This window comes from Mustela nigripes, chromosome 17, assembly GCF_022355385.1.
Source record: "Mustela nigripes isolate SB6536 chromosome 17, MUSNIG.SB6536, whole genome shotgun sequence".
Classification (NCBI taxonomy): Eukaryota; Metazoa; Chordata; class Mammalia; order Carnivora; family Mustelidae; genus Mustela; species Mustela nigripes.
In genome coordinates this window covers 15,133,594-15,152,459 of record NC_081573.1, presented here as the reverse complement: position 1 = coordinate 15,152,459, position 18,866 = coordinate 15,133,594, and the positions used below count along the sequence as shown (strand labels likewise).

At 54.6% G+C, this 18,866-nt stretch overlaps 1 protein-coding gene across 1 annotated transcript in view; it reads left to right on the top strand.

The window, feature by feature from the left end:
- Positions 1-18,866, top strand: part of RYR1 (ryanodine receptor 1) — a 108,392-nt gene that overhangs the window by 40,484 nt on the left and 49,042 nt on the right. Inside the window, exons 40-67 of the mRNA XM_059382868.1 lie at positions 946-1,219; positions 2,205-2,322; positions 2,420-2,552; positions 2,930-3,024; positions 4,067-4,202; positions 4,433-4,619; positions 4,710-4,818; positions 5,206-5,326; positions 5,429-5,598; positions 7,340-7,560; positions 7,678-7,768; positions 8,769-8,909; positions 9,327-9,490; positions 9,611-9,689; positions 9,941-10,030; positions 10,478-10,618; positions 11,011-11,085; positions 11,189-11,264; positions 11,598-11,721; positions 12,235-12,350; positions 13,921-13,988; positions 14,082-14,203; positions 14,616-14,665; positions 15,082-15,142; positions 15,237-15,475; positions 17,456-17,537; positions 18,068-18,198; positions 18,431-18,763. Of these exons, the coding sequence (XP_059238851.1) occupies positions 946-1,219; positions 2,205-2,322; positions 2,420-2,552; positions 2,930-3,024; positions 4,067-4,202; positions 4,433-4,619; positions 4,710-4,818; positions 5,206-5,326; positions 5,429-5,598; positions 7,340-7,560; positions 7,678-7,768; positions 8,769-8,909; positions 9,327-9,490; positions 9,611-9,689; positions 9,941-10,030; positions 10,478-10,618; positions 11,011-11,085; positions 11,189-11,264; positions 11,598-11,721; positions 12,235-12,350; positions 13,921-13,988; positions 14,082-14,203; positions 14,616-14,665; positions 15,082-15,142; positions 15,237-15,475; positions 17,456-17,537; positions 18,068-18,198; positions 18,431-18,763 (3,747 nt within the window). The remainder of the gene's footprint in view (positions 1-945; positions 1,220-2,204; positions 2,323-2,419; positions 2,553-2,929; positions 3,025-4,066; positions 4,203-4,432; positions 4,620-4,709; positions 4,819-5,205; positions 5,327-5,428; positions 5,599-7,339; positions 7,561-7,677; positions 7,769-8,768; positions 8,910-9,326; positions 9,491-9,610; positions 9,690-9,940; positions 10,031-10,477; positions 10,619-11,010; positions 11,086-11,188; positions 11,265-11,597; positions 11,722-12,234; positions 12,351-13,920; positions 13,989-14,081; positions 14,204-14,615; positions 14,666-15,081; positions 15,143-15,236; positions 15,476-17,455; positions 17,538-18,067; positions 18,199-18,430; positions 18,764-18,866) is intronic.

The following is an 18,866-nucleotide window of genomic DNA, read 5'->3' as shown; positions in this document are numbered from 1 at the left end:
TTAGCATGTTATAACAGATACACATATACATGTACTTACCATGTCAGGTGGCCATGGGGACTAAGGAGCAAAATAAAGTTGAGTGATAGAAGAGAGAGGGATGAAGGTGGAGGGGTCAGAGCTGGGGAGTGAAGTATGCAAAGATCTGGGGAAGATCATTGGTACAAAGGGAATAGCCAGAGCCAGTGCAAAGGCCCTGAGGCAGAAACATCCTTGGCGTGCTTAAAGGCCAGTGTGGCTGGAGCACAGCAAGCAAGGGGAGAGGGGCAGGAGATGAGGTCAGAAGGGGCAGGGCCAGATTGCCCCTGGCCCTGAAAGGTTAGCACTGAAAGGTTATGAATTGACACCATCATTCAGTCCCAGTACATGGAGGTTTCTCTTAACGCTGAAACATGTGAGACATCTATCTTTTCTCCCAGAAATCCTGGGAAGGAGAAGGGTTGGGAGAGAAAGAGAGACAAAGAAATGGATGCTGGATGTAGGAGATATGAGTCCCAGGGAGATGGCCAAGGAGAATAAAACGGTTCATTTTGACATCATTTCCAAATGACACCAAAGTCCACAGGTTTTCTTTGTGTCTGTTGTCTCTCTTGTTGAAAAATCAACAGTATTTTTACAGAACAAGGGGAATTATGATTTCAAAGGTGCATTATATATTCCAAAGGTGCTTATAATATACTCTGGTATTTTGAAGTGATACATCTTCTTTTTCCTCTTGAAAGCTTTAGAGGGCCCTTACTGTCTAGGTATTAGGGTGAAGAGAGCAGGGAAGCTATTAGGGCAATAAAAAAATTTAAAAATCTTCCAGAATCTGCCCACTTCTGGCAGGTAGAGGGTCGGGGCATTAGTAACTGAGCAGCGCTCTGGGAAGAGGAGCCCTTTCTGCATTGTTCTGGCTCAAGGCCCTGACCTGGCGGTGTTCTGACACTTACGTTCCCTTCCCAGAGTCACTGCAGGAGCTGGTGTCCCACACAGTGGTGCGTTGGGCTCAAGAGGACTTCGTGCAGAGCCCCGAGCTCGTCCGGGCCATGTTCAGCCTCCTGCACCGACAGTACGACGGACTCGGGGAGCTGCTGCGTGCCCTGCCCCGGGCATACACCATCTCCCCATCATCTGTGGAAGACACCATGAGCTTGCTTGAGTGCCTCGGCCAGATCCGGTCCCTGCTTATTGTGCAGATGGGTCCCCAGGAGGAAAACCTCATGATCCAGAGCATTGGGTGAGCCCCTGCCCCCTCCCTGGATTTCGCATCTTCCCCCGGAAGGAGGAGCCCCCTCCTAGCTCCAGCTTGTCCCCCTGGCTCATGTCCCCTGAATGCAATAATGGCTCCTTCTGCCACTTCTGCCCCATCCTTGGGGTGATATACTTCTCCCAATAGCTAGCCCATATCCCTGGCTTATGTCCCCTCCCTTCCCCTCTCCATCCAACCCCTGGGGTATCAGCTCTTACTCACCTGCAACTCTTAGCACAAGATTTACCCTCGTTGAGCTTCAGTGTTCATCTCCAAGCTGGGGAAGAACCATGGCTACCTCGTAGAGTCATGATGAAGCTTCCATGGGCTCAGGCACATCATAATGCTATTGACAATGGCCATGATGGTATTGGGCGCTCAGTCAGTGTCAAGGGTGTCTCATTCCTTCACTCAGCAAGCATTCATTGGGCACCTACTCTGTGCCATGCCCTTTCTAGGCACTTGGGGAATACAATGTGCAACGTGGTTAAGAATCCCTGCCCTAGGGGTGTCCACCTTGGATCTATGCCTCAGTTTCCTTTTCTGTAAAATAGGGATAATTATAGTTCCTGCCTTTCAGAGTGGACATAAAGATTGAATGGGTTCAGATCCATAAAGGGGGATGGTGCCAGGCATGAAGGAAGAGCTCAGTAAATGTGTGGGTTTTTTTTTTTTTTAAGATTTATTTATTTATTTGACAGAGAGATCACAAGTAGGCAGAGAGGCAGGCAGAGAGATGGGGAAGCAGGCTCACCACTGAGCAGAGAGCCCAATGCAGGGCTCGATCCCAGGACCCCAATATCAGGACTGGAGCTGAAGGCAGAGGCTTTAACCCACCGAGCCACCCAGGCACCTTAAGCTTAGTAAATGTTGACTGTTTATCCCAGTAGACTCTTCCAAGGGTCTGGGGGCTCTCCCTGGGCTTGGGCCCCACCTGGCCCCTGGCGACTCCATGTACTCTCCCCGTTCACAGGAACATCATGAACAACAAAGTCTTTTACCAACACCCGAACCTGATGCGGGCCCTGGGCATGCACGAGACGGTCATGGAGGTCATGGTGAATGTCCTCGGGGGTGGTGGCGAATCCAAGGTAAGAGGCCTGTGGGGGCTGAGGAGCTCAGGCCAGGGGGCCACGGTGTGGGGGAGAGCGGGTAAGCACTAACAACCAGCCCACTCTGCCTGCCCAGGAGATCCGCTTCCCCAAGATGGTGACAAGTTGCTGCCGCTTCCTCTGTTATTTCTGTCGCATCAGCCGGCAGAACCAACGCTCCATGTTTGACCACCTGAGCTACCTGCTGGAGAACAGTGGCATCGGCCTAGGTGAGAACCCTGGAGCCCGGGCTGGGGCGCTGTCCCCTACAGCCCACTCTTGGAGGTCCATCCACGCATCCGTCTCTGCTGACTCACTCAGTCATTCAGCAAACACTCACTTAAAACCCATCCCTAGGCTATAGCCCTGTGAGAAGCAGTCCTGGGGATACCCAGACAGCCCCGGCCCTGGCCCTCACAGGGCTCATGGTGCAGCACGGGAGACAGACAGTGACAGCCCAGAGCGGTCAGGTCAGAGGAGGCACCTGACCTAGGCTGTAAAAGGGGTGATCAAGGAGGGCTTCTGGGAGGAGGTGAGAGAGACAGCGTAGTGACACTGTCAACTACGCACCTCTGAAGAGCATTCTCCCCACCTCTCGCCCTCACAGGCATGCAGGGCTCCACGCCTCTGGATGTGGCAGCTGCCTCCGTCATCGACAACAACGAGCTGGCCTTGGCATTGCAAGAGCAGGACCTGGAGAAGGTGTGGAAGCAGGAGTCCTGGCCCCTACCTGGCCCCTTGGGGCACCTGCTGTTTTGGGACCCATGACTTAAATTCTCTGGGCGTCTGTCTTCTCATCTGTAGAATGAATGTAATAATAGAATAAGGTTATCCTCAGGATAAAATGAGTTAATCCATGAAAGCATTTATAAAATGATAAGCACTCAAGAAGAGTTATCTGGTATTATAGTATTACTCATTCAGCAACTATTTCCCGAGTACCTACTTTGTACCAGGACTAAGGCAGTAGGGCTGTGACAGTTAAGGAGACCAGCAAAAATCCTTGTTCTCACAGGGCTGACATTCTAGTTGGGAAGATGCATAATAAATAAGATGAGTAAGTAAAATACATTGTGTATTAGCTAGTGACAAGAGTTAAGATGAAAAAAGTAAGCTGGGGATAAAAACATTGAGTGTCAGGAGGGTGTCCAAGTTTAGATGAGTGTGATGAGAGATCACCTCACTGAGACAGTGACATTCAGGTAAAGCTCTAAAGGAGGAGAGGGGCCATATGGGCATAGGGGAAAGAGCATTCTGGACAGGGGAACAGCCAGTGCCAAGGCCCTGAGATGGAAATGAACCTCATGAGTTTGAGTAATAGCAAAGAGTCCAGAATGGTTGGAGCAGAGGGAGTAAGGGCTTAGTGGTGGGAAGTGAGGGCAGGGAGGTAACAGGGAAGATTGGGCAGAGGGTCTTAGTGGACCACTGAGAGGGCTCTGGGTCTTACCGTCAGTGAGATGGTGCCACAGGAGTATTCCAAGCAGGGAAGGGGCACTTTGTCGGGGGTGAGGATGGATAGGGGGCATGGATAGATGGAGAGGGAGGGGGAAGAGCAGGGGGCCCAGGATGGAGGCCCCCGGGATGGTCCAGGTGAGAGATGAGGGTGGAGGAGGAGGATTACTGTTTGCTGAGAGATCCAGAAATGAATCCGGCTGCAGAGCTCCATGGATGGGCAGGGACATGTGAGCCTTGGGTAGGAAATGGTGTGGGTCTGGCCTCCGGCTGAGCCCCCCTTCACCCGCAGGTGGTATCCTACCTGGCGGGTTGTGGCCTTCAGAGCTGCCCCATGCTCCTGGCCAAAGGGTACCCGGACATCGGCTGGAACCCATGTGGCGGGGAGCGCTACCTGGACTTTCTGCGCTTCGCTGTCTTCGTCAACGGTGAGTCAGGAGTTGGCAGTGGCAGGGCAGGGGGTTGGGGGTGCCAATCAAAGCCTCTCTGGGGGGTGTGGGCCACCCCGGAGCCTGGGTGGGGATCTCCCAGGTGGGCGGGGTTGGCAGGATGTGGGGTGGGGCTGGCGTTAATCCTAGAGGTGCTGGGTCCTGGGCTGCCAGGGCTGGGGTTCCAGTGCCACGACTCACAAGGCTTCTCGACCCCACCCGGCTGTCAGGTGAGAGCGTGGAGGAGAACGCCAACGTGGTGGTGCGGCTGCTCATCCGCAAGCCTGAGTGTTTCGGGCCTGCCCTGCGGGGTGAGGGCGGCTCAGGGCTGCTGGCCGCCATCGAAGAGGCCATTCGAATCTCTGAGGACCCGGCGCGCGATGGCCCAGGCGTCCGTAGGGACCGGCGGCGTGAGCAGTGAGTCTCCCGCCTCCTTCTCAGCAGAATGGGCCCCCCTTCTCCGAGCCCCTGGCCACCTCCCCAACACTGCCCCCACTTCCCCTGCAGCTTCGGTGAGGAGCCCCCGGAGGAGAACCGGGTGCACCTGGGACACGCCATCATGTCCTTCTACGCTGCCTTGATTGACCTACTGGGACGCTGTGCGCCGGAGATGCACGTGAGACCTAGATATCCAAGGACAGGGAGGGGCATGCAGGGCCAACCTTGAACCTCTTCAGTCAGGCATTCAACAGCACTGACTGAACTCTAGCTCTGTGGGGGTCTTAGGTGAGGCAGTGCTGGGGACAGACACACCAGGAACCAAGACAGCCCCAGGCCCAGCTCTCCCAGAGCTCCCAGACCAGTGGGGGAGATTGAGCAATGAGGGCCAGGGGTGGTCAGGGCGGTGGTGGAGAAGGATGGGCAGAGGAGTCCGGGCCAGGAATTCTAGAGTCTGCCCCACGAGGGGTTCCGCTCTACCTGTCGGTGGGTCAGGAAGGGATGGATGAAGTAATGAGCAAATGAGGCCCAGGGGGCCGATGATGTGCCCGCTTCCCTATTCCAGCTAATCCAAGCCGGCAAGGGAGAGGCCCTGCGGATCCGTGCCATCCTGCGCTCCCTCGTGCCGTTGGACGACCTTGTGGGCATCATCAGCCTCCCACTGCAGATCCCCACCCTGGGCAAAGGTACACAGGGGGCAGGACTCAGCGAGGGAGGGCTGCCGTGGAGGAAGTAGAGGGGTCCGAAGGGCATCCCTGACCACCCCCCACCGCCCTCCTGGCCCACAGATGGGGCTCTGGTGCAGCCGAAGATGTCGGCATCCTTTGTGCCAGACCACAAGGCGTCCATGGTGCTCTTCCTGGACCGCGTGTATGGTATCGAGAACCAGGACTTCTTGCTGCATGTGCTGGATGTGGGGTTCCTGCCTGACATGCGGGCAGCCGCTTCGCTAGACACGGTGAGCCTCGTAGCCACCCTCCCTGCCCCCAGAGAGGACAGGGAGATGGGTGTGGCCATAGCATCCCTACCTCTGTTTGTTCTGGGCTTGTGTATATATCCTAGTCTTCACCCCCCGCCCCCCGCAACCCACCCTCGCACGCCATCAAGATAGAAAACAAAGCCAAGATAAACCCTCAGTTCTAGGCAAGGGTGGGTGGAACTCTCCAACATCTCACCTAGCTTTCTTTCTTTCTTTTTGTTTAAAAGATTTTATTTATTTATTTGACAGAGACACAGTGAGAGAGGGAACAGAAGCACGGGCAGAGGGAGGGGGAGAAGCAGGTTTCCTGCTAAGCAGGGGGCCACATGAGTGGCTCAATCCCAGGGCCCTGGGATCATGACCTGAGCTGAAGGCAGACGCTTAACAACTGAGCCACACAGGTGCCCCACATCTTACATTTTTTATTTAAAAAATCATCATTCTTAATGAGGGCTCCACCAAGGAGACAGACTTGCGTACAACAGCAACAATAATAGTTATATCGATATATAATAGTTACAGTTAGATTATAGAAGGGGACTATATAGTCCCTTTCTATATAAGAATATAATATAAGACTATAATAAGAATATAAGATATATAATAGTTACAGTTTGATTATAGAAGGGGACACAGTCCAGTAAGATGAGGACAGAACTGATGGCTGCTGTGGCCAGTGGAGGTCCCTGGTAAGCTTAGTGAGCACTTTCAGTGAGGTGGTGGGGAAGAGCTGTAGTGGAGGGGGTTTACGAGGGTCTGACACGTGAGGTATTGGGGACAGTGGGTGTCAACAATTCTTTACACAAGCTGGTGATGGAGGAGACAGAGGAATGATGATATGCTGGACAGGTGACCTTGGCTGAGAGAAGACTCTTCTTAAGATTGGAGAAATAACTCTTGGCTACTAACTGGGAAAGGGAACATTGCAACTTGGCTCTATAACTACCAGTGTACCAGAAATACCAAGGGCAGGGGTGCCTGGCTGGCTACATTGGTGGAGTATGTGCCTTTTCATCTTGAGGTTGTGAGTTCGAGTCCTGCACTGGGTGTAGAGATTATGTTAAAAAATAAAAAATAAATAAAAATCTTAAACACAGGAAAGAAAAGAAAGACCGAGGGCAGAGGCACAAGTTAAAGGACACCACCAGGCTGTGGCCAGCCATACCCAAGATGTAGGAAACTCCAGTGGATAAATGATCCAGTTTTTCCAGCAAATAAATAGTATTAAAAAGAATGGAAGAGGAAACAATTAGATGTGAAAAGACCCGAGACCCGGCAGCCAGATACATACATTATGGGGCCTTCTAGGTGGCCGGATCCAAGCAATCCCAGCCAAACATAAAGCAGATTTTGAGACAATTGGAGAAAGCTGTTCGTGAATTTTGCATGCTTGTTAATTCTGTGGGGTGTGAAAGTGGCCGCCTGGGATGTGAAACAGAAGCACTTGTCTGAATGGAGATACATATCTCAGTATTCATGTGTGAAGCTGTAGGTGGCTAGGGCTGTATGACAGGAAGAAAAGTGGTGGTTGGACCAGTATCTACAGAACAGCCCACTCGATAAGGAGGGTTCGTTCCTTGATTCCTCCACTTCTCTATGTTTGAAATTTTGCATAGTTCAAAGTAATAATAGAGGCGGTGGGGGACACTGTTAGGTGGCGGCGGGTGGAGGGTATCTGAAGCGAGGGTCACCCCAGGAGCGCCCCTCCTCTGCGTCCCAGGCCACTTTCAGCACAACAGAGATGGCGCTGGCACTGAACCGCTACTTGTGCCTGGCGGTGCTGCCGCTCATCACCAAGTGCGCGCCGCTGTTCGCGGGGACAGAGCACCGCGCCATCATGGTGGACTCCATGCTGCACACTGTGTACCGCCTGTCCCGTGGCCGCTCGCTCACCAAGGCGCAGCGCGACGTCATCGAGGACTGTCTCATGGCGCTCTGCAGGTGGGGCTGGGGCGCAGGCAGGGCGGCGTGGGGCCGGCGGGGGGTGGGGGGTGCGGCCGGCCGCAGGGTGCAGCCGGCCTGGGGGTGAGTCCCTGCCCCTGGTGCGTGTCCCCGCAGGTACATCCGGCCGTCCATGCTGCAGCACCTGCTGCGGCGCCTGGTGTTCGACGTGCCCATCCTGAACGAGTTCGCCAAGATGCCGCTCAAGGTGAGGACGGGCCCTCTTGAGCCTGCGCTGCCCTGGGGCCTCTGGGCTCCGGTATCCCCCACCGCTCAGCCCAGTGAACCCACAGAATGTGAGGGCAGTGTCCCCACGGGAACCTCTCTGGCGTTCTCACTGGGATACTAAATTTCCAGGAGGGCCGTGTGGCATCACGGGTGCCTCTGCCACTCCCTCATTGGCGCTTGATTTGCCTAACAGGGAGCCAGGTCTCACCTGAATTAGTGTATGTTTGCAGGGAGTACTCGGCTTTTCCTCCCATCCAAGTACTAACCAGGCCCGACCCTGCTTAGCTTCCGAGATCAGACGAGATCGGGCGCGTTCAGGGTGGTATGGCCGTAGACTCGGCTTTTCCTAATCAGCATGCTTATGTGCAGGTGCAGACCAAGTACCTTGCTCTTTTCAAATGAGTGCATTGATTGGAACAAATACCACCCCAACTGTTCGGAATATATGCACGGTCTCTCCTATAATATTTTTTTTGCCTGCTGGTTTGCATAAGGAGATACCTCCAACTCAGATATGACTGTTTTACATAATACATCTAAACCAGCTCCTGCTTCAAATTTGTCTAGTGGATATGGAGGCCTTGTTCCCAATCACCATATATTTGCATGGGGTTCTGCCCAGGTTTGTTTGCCGTGGTCCTTCATGGGCGCACAGATCACTCCGTCCGTATGTCCATTCACACTTTGCACACAACTATACCTATGGGTTAATATTAGCGTGCTTGTTTGTGTAAAGCAACACCAGGCAAATCCAGCTCTGGCTGCAGTTCCACTCTAAACTGGAAGGGTAAATTTACATAGTAAATGGACCCAAACCACTCCCCAAGAAGCAAACCATTTTCCCTCATTAGCATTATCTGCATAATCCAGATCGTCTTCCTAATTTCAAGGCCCAGGCACCCCTGGCCTCCCTGACCTTTCTTTTGCCCGCCATCTACTCTGTGCCTCCCATCTGTATGTCCCCTCTTGCTCCCGCCCAGCTCCTCACCAACCACTATGAACGCTGCTGGAAGTACTACTGCCTCCCCACCGGCTGGGCTAACTTCGGGGTCACCTCCGAGGAAGAGCTGCACCTCACTCGCAAACTCTTCTGGGGCATCTTTGACTCGCTGGCGCATAAGGTCTGGGCCCATGGTGGAGGAAGGGCTGAAAGGAGCCTGTTTGGAGGGTTTGTTTGTGTAAAGCAACACCCCCAAACTTGGGGGATCCTGAATGAAATTCCCAAACTTGGGGTTCAGAGAGGGAGCCCCCGTTGGGCAGGTTTGGATCCAGAAGAATCTATGGGTTGGGTCTCTGGTTTAATGGAGGAAGGGTTGGGTCTCTAGTTTGGGAGCTTAGAGAGGGGTGATATAGGGGTGGTTTGGAGGGTCAGGCAGGCTGAGGTCTGGGTTTCAGGGAGGGACACCATAATTGATGTGTGGGGGCTCAGGGAGGAGGGTTGATTGTTGGAAAGGTGGAGTTTGAGGTCCTAGGGCTCCAAGATTTGAAGGCACACCCAGACCCGCAGTGACCCCCATCCCTACCCGTGGTATCCACAGAAGTATGACGCAGAGCTGTACCGCATGGCTATGCCTTGTCTGTGCGCCATCGCAGGGGCCCTGCCCCCTGACTACGTGGATGCCTCATACTCATCCAAGGCCGAGAAAAAGGCCACAGTGGACGCTGAAGGCAACTTCGATCCTCGGCCTGTGGAGACCCTCAAGTGAGGCCTGGGGGTAGGAGTGGGGTGGGCATTAGGGGCTGGGAGAAGGAGAAGAAGGTTTCAGACATGGAAGGAGGGGTCAGCCCCAACATCTGGCCACCCTATGTACCCACCCAATAGTGTGATCATCCCAGAGAAGCTGGACTCCTTCATTAACAAGTTTGCGGAGTACACGCATGAGAAGTGGGCCTTCGACAAGGTTAGCGCTGGAGACCTCCCCTCCCCAGCAACCCCCATTCCTGCCGGTCTTTCTCAAGACCCCAGCTTTCCCCCAGACCCAGGTCTTCTCTGAGGCCCCAGACTTTCCTGAGACCCCAAACCTCCTCTGGAACCCTCAACCCCTCCAGGGAGTCCCCCAGGAGTCCCCCAAGCTGCTCCCTACCCCTCATCCTTCCCCCACCCTCAGCTCCATAGTGGCACTGCCCCTCCCTGTCCCCTCTCCACCTTCAGATCCAGAACAATTGGTCCTATGGGGAGAACATAGATGAGGAACTGAAGACCCATCCCATGCTGAGGCCCTATAAGACCTTTTCAGAGAAGGTGAGCAAGTTTGGGGCCCAGTGCTAGGGGTCCAAAAATGTTACCTCCAAATTTGGGTGTTCAGGGAAGAGAGAGGCTGCTTCATCAGCTCGGATCTGGCTGGGACTGCAGGTTAGGGCTCCTCCTCCGTGAACTTTGGCTCCTCTAGACCCCGGACTTGTAGTGTTCCTTCTCTTAGAAAGAATTAGAAAGATGGGGTTTGATTCCTTGACAATGCAACTTAACTTCTCTGAGTCTCGTGTGTAAAATGGGATGAGGGTTGGTTTGGGAGCCTCTGTCACAAAGCGGGTAAGAGACCTGGGTTCGAATCCAAGCTGGACCACTTTCTCCTAGCACGTGGTGGAGGGTTTTCCCTTCTTAGGACACCGGAGGCCAGCCAGTAAGGCTCCAACCGCCACCTCCCTCCCGTCCCAGCCCTCCAACTCCCTGCCTTTCTGTCCGCCCTAGGACAAAGAGATTTACCGCTGGCCCATCAAGGAGTCCTTGAAGGCCATGATTGCCTGGGAATGGACGATAGAGAAGGCCAGGGAGGGGGAAGAGGAGAAGACAGAGAAGAAGAAAACCCGGAAGATATCCCAAAGTGCCCAGGTGGAGGCCGGGCCAGGCTGGGGCGTGGTCGGGGGTAATGGGGGTGGTGAGTGGCTAAACTAAGGGGCGGGGCCAGGCGAGGGCGGGGCCAGGCAGGAGGTGTGATTGAGAGAGAAGGGCCAAGGGAGGAAGGTGGGGTCGGGTAATCCGGTAATCGTAATGGGGAGGCCGGGAGCAGGGTACTGCACAAGGCTGAGAGACCTGGAAAGGGAGTGGGCCTGGGTCTGGAAAACCACAAAAGGCAGAGGAGAGGAGAGCGTGGGTTAGAGACAGGGCCTGAAGGAGAGGGTGCAGAACGGGGGGTCTAGGGCCAGCTGGAGAGAGTAACTGTGTTGCCATCCAGGCTTCCTGCTAGCCCATCAAGCCCTCCCATCTCTCCCTTGTCCTCCCAGACTTATGATCCGCGAGAAGGCTACAGCCCCCAGCCCCCCGACCTCAGCGGAGTTACCCTGTCCCGGGAGCTGCAGGTAAAAAGAGCCCTGATCTTTTATCTAGGGGCATGGAGGTGTTTGTTGGGGTTGGGGAGGGCATCTTCTGAGTCTGGGCTCTGAATCTTTCGTCCTTTCCCAGGCCATGGCAGAACAGCTGGCGGAGAATTACCACAACACGTGGGGGCGGAAGAAGAAGCAGGAGCTGGAGGCCAAAGGTGAGGGCGCCCATCCCATCCCATCCCATCCCATCCCATCACCAAAGTTCCCTAGTCATGGGCTCCAGAGTCATAAGGGTCTAGATTACAGTTGTGTGACTTTGAACGATTGCTTTCACCCTGCCCCTCCCCAGTAGATGCTGGTAGTAGCATCTACTACCATAGGGTTGTGGTGAGGAGATGACAATCACCTGAAAACCATGTTTTGGTTATTCTTACCTCTGTTTTTATTGCTGTAATTATGCATGCCCTCAGCTACAAGAACGACGTAGAGTGGCTTGAAAGTGGCTTGGGTCTCTCCAGCCCTCTGATTTCTGGTCTTTACTGTTCCAGGTGGTGGGACCCACCCTCTGCTGGTCCCCTACGACACACTCACAGCCAAGGAGAAGGCACGAGATCGAGAGAAGGCCCAGGAGCTTCTAAAGTTCCTGCAGATGAACGGCTATGCTGTCACCAGGCATGTGCGCTGCAAGCCTGGCGGGGGGGTTGGGGGGTGGCGTGGGGGAGCGGAGGGGTGGGTGGGGGGGGGGGGGTGGGGGGGGGGGGGAATGTGGGAGGAGCTAGCAAGGCAGAAAGTGGGAAAAGTTGGGCTGGGGTAGCAAGGCGGGGCCAGAGAGGGGAGGAATCCTAGAGGGGTGGGGCCTGATTGTCAGAGACAGGAGGGACTAAGGGCGCGGGGCCTGGGGAGGAGGCAAAGAGAGGTGGGGCTTGGGGGGGCAATTTGACGCCATGGAGGGGAGGGGCTAAGGGGCGGGGCCTGGGCTGGAGACCGGAACAGAAGTGGGGAGGAGGCCAGGAAGGTGGGGCGTGGAGAGGGAAGGCGGGGCCAGGGAGCATCCCGAAACTTGAGGGGTATATGTGGTGGAGCAGAAGCCTGCAGAGGCAAGGCCTAGTGAAGCAGAAAGGGAACTGGAGAGATTGGGAGACAGGGTGGGCCTTCCTCGGGGCTGACTCCTCTCTGTCCGCGCAGAGGCCTTAAGGACATGGAGTTGGACACGTCTTCCATTGAGAAACGATTTGCTTTTGGCTTCCTGCAGCAGTTGCTGCGCTGGATGGACATCTCCCAGGAATTTATCGCCCATTTGGGTATGGAGGAGGTCCTCTGAACTCCGTCCATACGTGCTGTTTCCCCTAAGGCCCCAGTTCATGCCTTTCTCCTTCCCTCCCCCATCTCATTATTGTGCCAGACACTGTTCCAAGTGTTGAGAACACTGTTCCAGGTGGTGAGCGCAGTGAACAAAACAAAGATCCCTGTCCGCCTGCATTTATATTTCTGTGGTGCATTCAGACAGTTATACAGGTTTTTAAAACACTAATGTGTTTTGGGAAGAAGAATTCACTAGAGCCAGCTAAGGAAGATTAGGAGTGGGGGAAAGTGGGGCTGGTTAAAATTTAAGTAAAGAAGACTGCGAAGGAGCTGGGAGGGAGCTGGCTGGAGGCTTGGGGAGAATATTCCAGGTAGAGAAACAGCCAGTGCAAAAGTTCTGAGAGGTCCCTGGTGTGAGTAACCCAAAGCCCAAGTGGTTGAAGCAGACTGACTGAGGCAGAAAGTGTGAGGAGATGAGGGCAGAGAGGTGCCCTCTGCCCTCTCAAAGACCACGTAGGGCTTTGCAGGCATGGGGAGACTGTGGCTTCCTGAGTGGAATGGCACCATGGGAGGGTTCTGAGCAGGAGAGGACGGTGACCTGCTTCAGTTGTTCACAGACTCCCCTTGGCTGCGCTGGGGACAGACTGTGGGCTTAGGGGCAAAGAGGGTGAGGACTGGGAAGATCCTGGCTCTCTCTTGAGCATGAAGGCTGTTGGTGTGCCCTGCACATGCCTCTTAGGTCCCATTAAGAATCACAGCTGGCCCCTAGAATCCCTCCCAGCTTCCCCTGGAGAGCCACCCAAGACCCCCAGGCTCCCTCAGATGAGTGACACAGCAGGACTCACTCTTACACATCTCACCTCGAGTCCCACACACTGATCCTCTGCTCTGAGCACTTCTCAGCAACTCCCTTTCCTCTCCGTGCCTCAGTTTCCCTACCTGTCCACCATAGTCGGCCACAGTTCTGTCCCTTACTTGCTGGGTGACCCAGACTGAGTTATTGCACCTTAGTTCCCTTGTCTGTAAAATGAAGGTGAGGTACCGACTATACAGCTCTCCAAGCTGGGAGGCAATTAGATAAGCACATTTCTCACAGTGCCAGTGACATAGCCAGTGTTTAATAATGGGATCCAGCATTAATAGTAGTATTAATTATTACTGTCACCATTTTTATTATCTGAAATTGATTTCCACTCTAAAATCAATTCGAATCTGTCTATGTTGACTTCTGGTTTCATTCATTTGTTTATTCCAAACTTATTCAGTGCCAAATATCAAAGTTCAAGGAGAAAAGGACCCGTGAGGAAAGGGATGTCCTATAGCTTTACCCCATCCCAGTTTGTCCTCCCCATTTACAGCCTCAGGAAGGGTTTGATCAAGGAGTTAGGGGGATCAATTGAGAAAGGGGAGAGAGGTTCACCTCAAAGGCAGCAGAGTTTACTTTAAACCAAGAATTAGTCTCCCATCTTTTCCTACCTTTGCCCTAGAGTCCCCCACCCCTCCATTGGAATGCCCTGAGTTCCCCAGCCTTGAACCCACTATGACCCCTGTTTTCCCCTCCCCCACCAGAGGCTGTGGTCAGCAGTGGACGAGTAGAAAAGTCTCCACATGAACAAGAGATTAAGTTCTTTGCCAAGGTGAGAGGTGGGCTCAGAAGCTGGAGGGGCTGGGGACTGGGTGGGCTCCCCTACCCTTCACTCAGTGCCCCTCATCTCTTCCCCACCCCCCAGATCCTGCTCCCTTTGATCAACCAGTACTTCACCAACCACTGCCTCTATTTCCTGTCCACACCGGCCAAAGTGCTGGGCAGTGGCGGCCATGCCTCCAACAAGGAGAAGGAAATGATCACCAGGTGGGTCATGCTGTGACCTGTCACCAGCCCCCTGACCTCACAGTATCATAATCCTGGACCCTTTCTGCCCATCCTTGGACCTTAGGGGCTCTGTACTGGGTGTTGGGTGCTGACCACTCTAGCTGCAGAAGGAACTGAAGGGTGAAGGTGACCAGCTGTCCTGTTGTGCCCAGGCCTGAGGGGTTTCCCAGGACATGGGACTTTGAGGCAAATGGTCACCCAGTCAGAAAGGCAGACCAGCCTCAGCTCCCAGTATCCCCGTTTCTGCCGCTGACCCTTCAGTTTCTTCCCCAAAATCCCTTGTCCTCCTGGTTCTGTCTTCTGTCCCTGGCCCTTTAATTGCATCACTGCTGTTCTTGTCCCTCGATATCCTCACTACCTGTTGCCCCTGTCCTTCTGTCCCTTTCTTCAGCCTCTTCTGCAAGCTTGCTGCTCTTGTCCGTCACCGAGTTTCTCTCTTCGGTAAGTAGCTCTGCTCCCCAGCTCTTCTCCTTAATCCTCCCTCTCTCCCTGCAGTCGCCAGCCCCACCCTGAAGAAGGAGTTCTGGTTTAGGCCTTGATTTGGACAAGCTTCACTGCGTTCTTTCTCCCCACCTGGGGATGGGTGGGGTCATCCTGGGGACAGGGCTGTGACTGGGACAGCCCTGGGCCCTGGCCTCATGGAACCCCCAGGCCTGTAGGGACATAGACTCATCACCAGACTGTGATGGCCCAGAGGGTCCAGGCTGGGTTGGGAGAGGCACAGGCAGAGTGGGTTTAGGGAAGGACAGGGACCTCTTGGGGTCTAGGTGGAGGTGGACCTGGGGCTGAGTTGGGAGTTAGAGGAAGGCACTGCCCTCTTAGCCTTTCCGCCACCCTGGCCCGTCTTCCTTTCCCAGGGACAGATGCTCCGGCTGTGGTCAACTGCCTTCACATCCTGGCCCGCTCCCTGGATGCAAGGTATGGGGCATGGTGCCAACTCCCACCCGTTCTCTGCTTTTCGAAATCGAGAATCTCAGATTCTAGAACTGGTGCGCCCCGGCTTCCCTCCTAGGACAGTGATGAAGTCAGGCCCCGAGATCGTGAAGGCTGGCCTCCGTTCCTTCTTTGAGAGCGCATCAGAGGACATCGAGAAGATGGTGGAGAACCTGCGCCTGGGGAAGGTGTCCCAGGCGCGCACGCAGGTGAAGGGCGTGGGCCAGAACCTCACCTACACCACCGTGGCCCTGCTGCCCGTCCTCACCACGCTCTTCCAGCACATCGCCCAGCACCAGTTCGGAGACGACGTCATCCGTAAGGGCCCTGGCCCCAAGGGCGGGGGTGGGGGGGCCAATTCACCCAACACTAGCCCTCCCCATGTGCCCGGCTGTTTGCGTGTGTGGATTCATTGCTCTGAGCCAAGTGAATTGGTAGGTAACAAATGAGGGAGTGAGGGTATGAGTTCAGCCACTCTAACAAAAAGACCGCAAATCACCGTAGCTGAAACAGGAAGGAAGGGTATTTCTTTCTCATGTAATGGTCTAGTTGTAAGTGGCTCAGCACATCAGAAGCCCAGATGTCCTCCATCTTTGTACTCTGCCATCTTGGAAATACCCTCCTTAGGCCTGTGGCCCGGGATGGCACACCATTACATCTTCACTCTAGACTGTAGAAGAGAAGAAGTGAAGAGGAGGGCATTGCAGTCCTTATAAAGGAAAGACCTAGAAGCAGTCTCCATCACTCCTGCTGACATCCATCTGGTTGGCCAGGATTTAGCATGTGGCCGCATGTCACCACAAGGAAGGCTAGGAAGTGGCCTTTATTCTGGGAGGTCGTGTGTCAGGCTAAATATTGGAGGTCTCTTACGAGGAGGAAGAAAAGAGCAGAAAAATGTTAAGAGGAGATATTGGGAGTCCATTAGTAGTGTGTGCCATGTGTATGCTCCCAAGGGGCACATACGGTATGTGACCCAGCCTGGGGTCTTGGGACATAATAGTGAGCAATGTGCTTTGGTTAATGAGACACAAGCAAGACACAACACCCAGGGGGTTGTCAGGTACTCAAAAAAAAGAGCCTTGCCAGATGTGGCCTGGACTATGGAGGAGCAAGGAGGGGAAGGACAGGTGGAGCTGGTGGGACAGACGCTCAGAAGGCTGAGGGGATGGGCTGTGGCGGGGAGGCAGCCAGAGGGAGGCCCAAGGCCCTGGCCCGGGACCCGCAGATGGTGGGGCCTCCAAGAGACAGGGGTTGGAAGAAGTAATCAGTTTGAGGGAGATGCCAAGGTCAGTTTGGGACTTGGTGGTTGTGAGAGGCTCAGGGAATACCCTGGAAGGTGTCCAGGATCGGCTAGAGGGCCAGTGGGCTGTGAGGACTGGCAGATAGTGGGGCTATGTCTCAGCTCACTGTTGATTTGAAATCACAACCTCTTGATAAAAGTAAGAAAAGTTCCGCTTGGGTGGGGTCCTTCCCCCACCCCCACATTTTATTTAGAAAATTTCAAAGTATCCAGGAAAGTCAGAAGAAGAGGATTGTTAACAATTTGCCCCATTCACTTACCCTTTCACTTTAGGGGTGGAAAGTGTTTATAAACCTTTTCGTTGAACTTTTGAATGTGAGTTGCATCCACCGTGACACCGGATCCCTGCGTCTCTGTCACGTAATCACAGTATCATCATCACCACGTGACCTGACTGTATTTAAATTTTCATTGTTACCCTCCACATGTCTTTGATTAAAAAAAAAATATTCAGAATCCGGTCAGATTTCCCTTGTTGTATTTGGTTGTTAGGCCTGTGTAGTGACTTGCATCTAGAACATGCCCCTTAACCTCTTTGGGTCCCATGACATTTGTGAGGTTGTTGAGGTTCCTAACCTGGGTGGGTGGCCGGGGGGGGGGGCAGGGGATGGTGGATGACCTCAAATTATAGTTGGGATTGGGTGTTTGTTTGCATTTTTCTGCAAAGAGTGTACAGCACTATCATCAAAGAGACCTGTGACTCCTCTCTAGCCTTTATTGAGTGCCTGCTGTGTGCCACGTTCCAACTTGCCTCCAAGCATTAACTCTTTTGATCCTCACAACCACTCCACGAGGAAGATACTATAATTATCCCCATTTTACAAATAGGGAAACTGAGGCCAAGAGCATGTTGGTACTTGCTCAAGTCACAAAACTGGTAAATGGCAGGCTGGCTCTACAGCCCTGCTCTTACCCAGTATTTGGAGACGAGGGAGGAGGGCAGGGAGCACAGGTGTGATAGGTGCGTCCCTGACCTTCGCCCTCCATCTCTCCCTCAGTGGATGACGTCCAGGTCTCTTGCTACCGAACGCTGTGCAGTATCTACTCTCTGGGAACCACCAAGAACACTTACGTAGAAAAGTAAGGAGAGAGAACCATAGTTGGGGGCTGGGGTGGGTACTGTGGGGCTCAGGGAAAGGAGGGAGCAGGAGAGATGTTCAAAGCTTCAACAGCAGATGGGCTTAGTGACAGCTGCAGTTCACCGAGGCGGCCACATGAGGTCACTCAGGGGAAAGCCAGTGAAGGAAGTGGCCACCTCTGGCTCAGGGGCCAAATTAGGCCCCAGGCACTGGCTGCCCAGGATGGCAGGTGTTCCCTACTGGGGAGCGAGCTTGCCCTGGCAGGGTGTGGTACACGGGAGCCACAGCAAGCTGGGGGCACTGGGGAGGGCCCCTGGTGGTGGCTATGTGGCTGGGGTCTCCTGAGCTGGGCTCAGCCATTGGAGCAAGAAGACATTTAAAAAGCCCTGGGGAAAGACTACCTTGGTGTCCTCGGTAATGGCAGCTCCTCTCAGGAGAGTTCTGGGGAGAGACACTTCTGTGGAGACAGAGGCTGGGACCCGGGAGCAGGCAGAAAGAGGGGCATGGGAGCTAAGTAGCCCCCTTTTCCAGGCTGCGGCCAGCCCTGGGGGAGTGCCTGGCCCGTCTTGCAGCAGCTATGCCGGTGGCGTTCCTGGAGCCTCAGCTGAATGAGTATAATGCCTGCTCAGTGTACACTACCAAGTCTCCCCGGGAGCGGGCCCGTAAGTGGCATGGGGCTGGGGCAGCTGGCAGGCCTTACCTTCTCCCCAGCACAGGGCCCCGGGGTGGCAGGAGCCCTCTTTGGGGGCAGTGTGATCCAGTCTGGGTTCTGAGGGCTGAGGATTCCCCAGGATGGGGGCACTCCAGAGCTTGTGGGGGGCCCGGGTTCGTGGTGCAGACACTGAGGTCTGGGGGTGATGGGTGAGAGCGCCCTGACTCCTCCATGCACCCCAGTCCTGGGGCTCCCCAATAGTGTGGAGGAGATGTGTCCTGACATCCCAGTGCTGGAGCGGCTTATGGCGGACATCGGTGTGCTGGCCGAGTCGGGAGCCCGCTACACGGAGATGCCACACGTCATCGAGATCACATTGCCCATGCTGTGCAGCTACCTGCCCCGCTGGTGGGAGCGCGGGCCCGAGGCGCCACCCCCTGCCCTGCCCGCAGGGGCCCCCCCGCCCTGCACAGCGGTCACCTCTGACCACCTCAACTCCCTGCTGGGGAACATCCTGCGGATCATCGTCAACAACCTGGGCATTGACGAGGCATCGTGGATGAAGCGTCTGGCCGGTGGGTCTGGGGGGCACCGGGCTCCTGAGGCTGGGGCCAATGTCCTGGACCCCAGGCCCTTGAATCTGAGGGTCTGAGAGGGAGATCTCGGGGTTGTGGTTTC